The sequence below is a fragment of the Coffea eugenioides genome, unplaced genomic scaffold, assembly GCF_003713205.1.
Source record: "Coffea eugenioides isolate CCC68of unplaced genomic scaffold, Ceug_1.0 ScVebR1_462;HRSCAF=1145, whole genome shotgun sequence".
Lineage (NCBI taxonomy): Eukaryota > Viridiplantae > Streptophyta > Magnoliopsida > Gentianales > Rubiaceae > Coffea > Coffea eugenioides.
Genome location: NW_020864302.1, coordinates 1 through 2,058, shown reverse-complemented (window position 1 = coordinate 2,058; position 2,058 = coordinate 1). Strand labels below are relative to the sequence as shown.

Sequence of the window (2,058 nt, the reverse complement as noted above, 5' to 3'; positions counted from 1 at the left end):
TCTGTCTAATTTAGGTTGTTCGATTCCCATTTCTGACAACCTCCTTCTTCGTTTCTGAGAAGCACATTTCTAGTTGCATAGGTCGAAAGCCTGGTAGAAATGCTATCTGTTCTTCTTTCTTGTCAGATTAGGACAATGTGGCTTGTGAGAGCTGTCGAATGCGACATAGTGTTGTGTATTGTCAGTTGCTTTCTGTTACAACTTTAAAGAGTAAATTTCCAAAGTTTTTTTCCTCATGAATCCTGGACTTCTAAATTGTTGGTGCTGATTGTTTATGAGGAAATTTGTAGTCACAAATGAAAATGATAGCTTTGGATTCTAGTATGATTGTTGAAAATTGTAAGTGTCTTTGCTAGTACTTGGTAGATATTGGGTTCTAAAATGCCTATTATGTTAGTTTTGTTTTTCACCAGCAAATGATTGTGTGCTGGACTGCTTGATTTGAGCAAGTAGGGGGTTTCCCCATGAATGATGGACTTCTTTTGGTTCTGCTCTGTTTTTACTTTCCATGGGAACTTTTTAGTAACCTCTCAAATGGAACTACATGACCTGAGCAGACCTTGTGACGTGAGAACATTTTGTTGATAGAGATGATAGTATTAGGATTTTGAGAATTGATTTGTGGGTTTCGTCAAATTTACCCAACTGTAATCTTCAAGTTCTTAAAGCTGTTTTCAAGTTCTGATTTATAAGCAAAAAGGTTTTTCAAATATAATTAGAAGCAAACTGCCCGAGTTTGATATACAATAGATTCAATAATATTCGTTGCAACTCAAAATTAGTTCAATAAAAGTATGCTTGAGCTCGGCTTGCAGTGTACGCTGTAGTCAAGATAACTTGTTCATTAATTTTAGTTTGTATACTTTATCCATTATCCCAGATTGATGCACTGCTATAGGTAGAGTGTCTGCTTCAATAAAGGCTACACATTTACATTTGTCCCTTTCTTCCCCCAAAAAAATATATATATGGTGGTGGACCTGGTATCAAATAAATGGTGAATTATGCAGGTATGGCCCGTGGAGGTCGAAAATGTAAGCGCACTGCCAATGGATTGAGAGATGAACCAATTGAGCAACCTCCCTCATGTCATGAAACAAGGCAGCAGCCTCCACTTGGAACAAGCCATGAAAATGTAATTGAACAAGTTCAAGGAGAAGCTGCTCGGGCACCTCAATCTCCAATCCAGAATTCTACATTGGGAATAATGCATGAATCAGGTGACCAAGTTACTCAACAAGCTGATGGAGGTTCACAGTCGCATGAGCAGTGCCAGAACTCTCCAATTCAACAATCTCCACTTGGAACAAGGCACGTACCAACTGAAAAAAATCCAAATCAGGATTCTCAAGGTCAACATTCCAATGACACCACCTTCATGTCATGCAACTCGGACGATGCAGGTATTACTAACTGTTTGAACCAATTCCAGAAGTGCATTTTTTATGTTCATAACTTGCACATTTTTCTTATTTAATACAGGAAAAGAAACTACAAATGATTCAAGTGAAGTACATCAGAAAACCCGAGGCCCTACATTTATGAAAGAAATTTGGGGTCGGCCTAAGGACCTTCCACGGATTGAGATTAAACTCGATGACAATGGGATCCCAATAAGTGAGAAAACCTCTTTCTCTAAATTCTTGGGCAGTTTGGCTAGGAATGGTATGTATTGTCCAATAGATGTTGAAAGTTGGCTTAAGATGCCAAGGAAACTTAAAATGGACATGTTAGAAGTGATAAAGGTAATGGTAGCTTTTGTATTATGTATGCTTTCTACAAAAATTACTGTGAAGTTATGTTGATTTCCTTGTTCCTAACTACGTTTCAGGAAAGGTTTGCTTTGCCTATGGGACTAGAAGCTTGGACCTTAAGATCTATTGGCAAAAAATGGAGAAGCTGGAAGGCAGATTTAAAGGCTACATATTTTGATCCTGCCGTGCCAAATGCTGAAGCTCGGTTTCAAAAGGACATAAGGGTACGGGAAGAGCAATGGATCAAACTTTGGGCTTATTGGAAAAGTAAAGAAGCAAAGGTACAAATCAGCTACAACATTCT

The 2,058-nt window shown here is 38.2% G+C and overlaps 1 protein-coding gene across 1 annotated transcript; it reads left to right on the top strand.

The window, feature by feature from the left end:
- Nucleotides 1-1,012: 1,012 nt before the first annotated feature.
- Nucleotides 1,013-2,035, top strand: LOC113758301 (the record flags this gene model as incomplete). Its single annotated transcript, XM_027301222.1, has 3 exons — nucleotides 1,013-1,403; nucleotides 1,483-1,745; nucleotides 1,832-2,035. Coding segments are annotated over exons 1-3 (858 nt in total), but the record flags the coding sequence as incomplete, so codon positions are not given.
- Nucleotides 2,036-2,058: the final 23 nt, after the last annotated feature.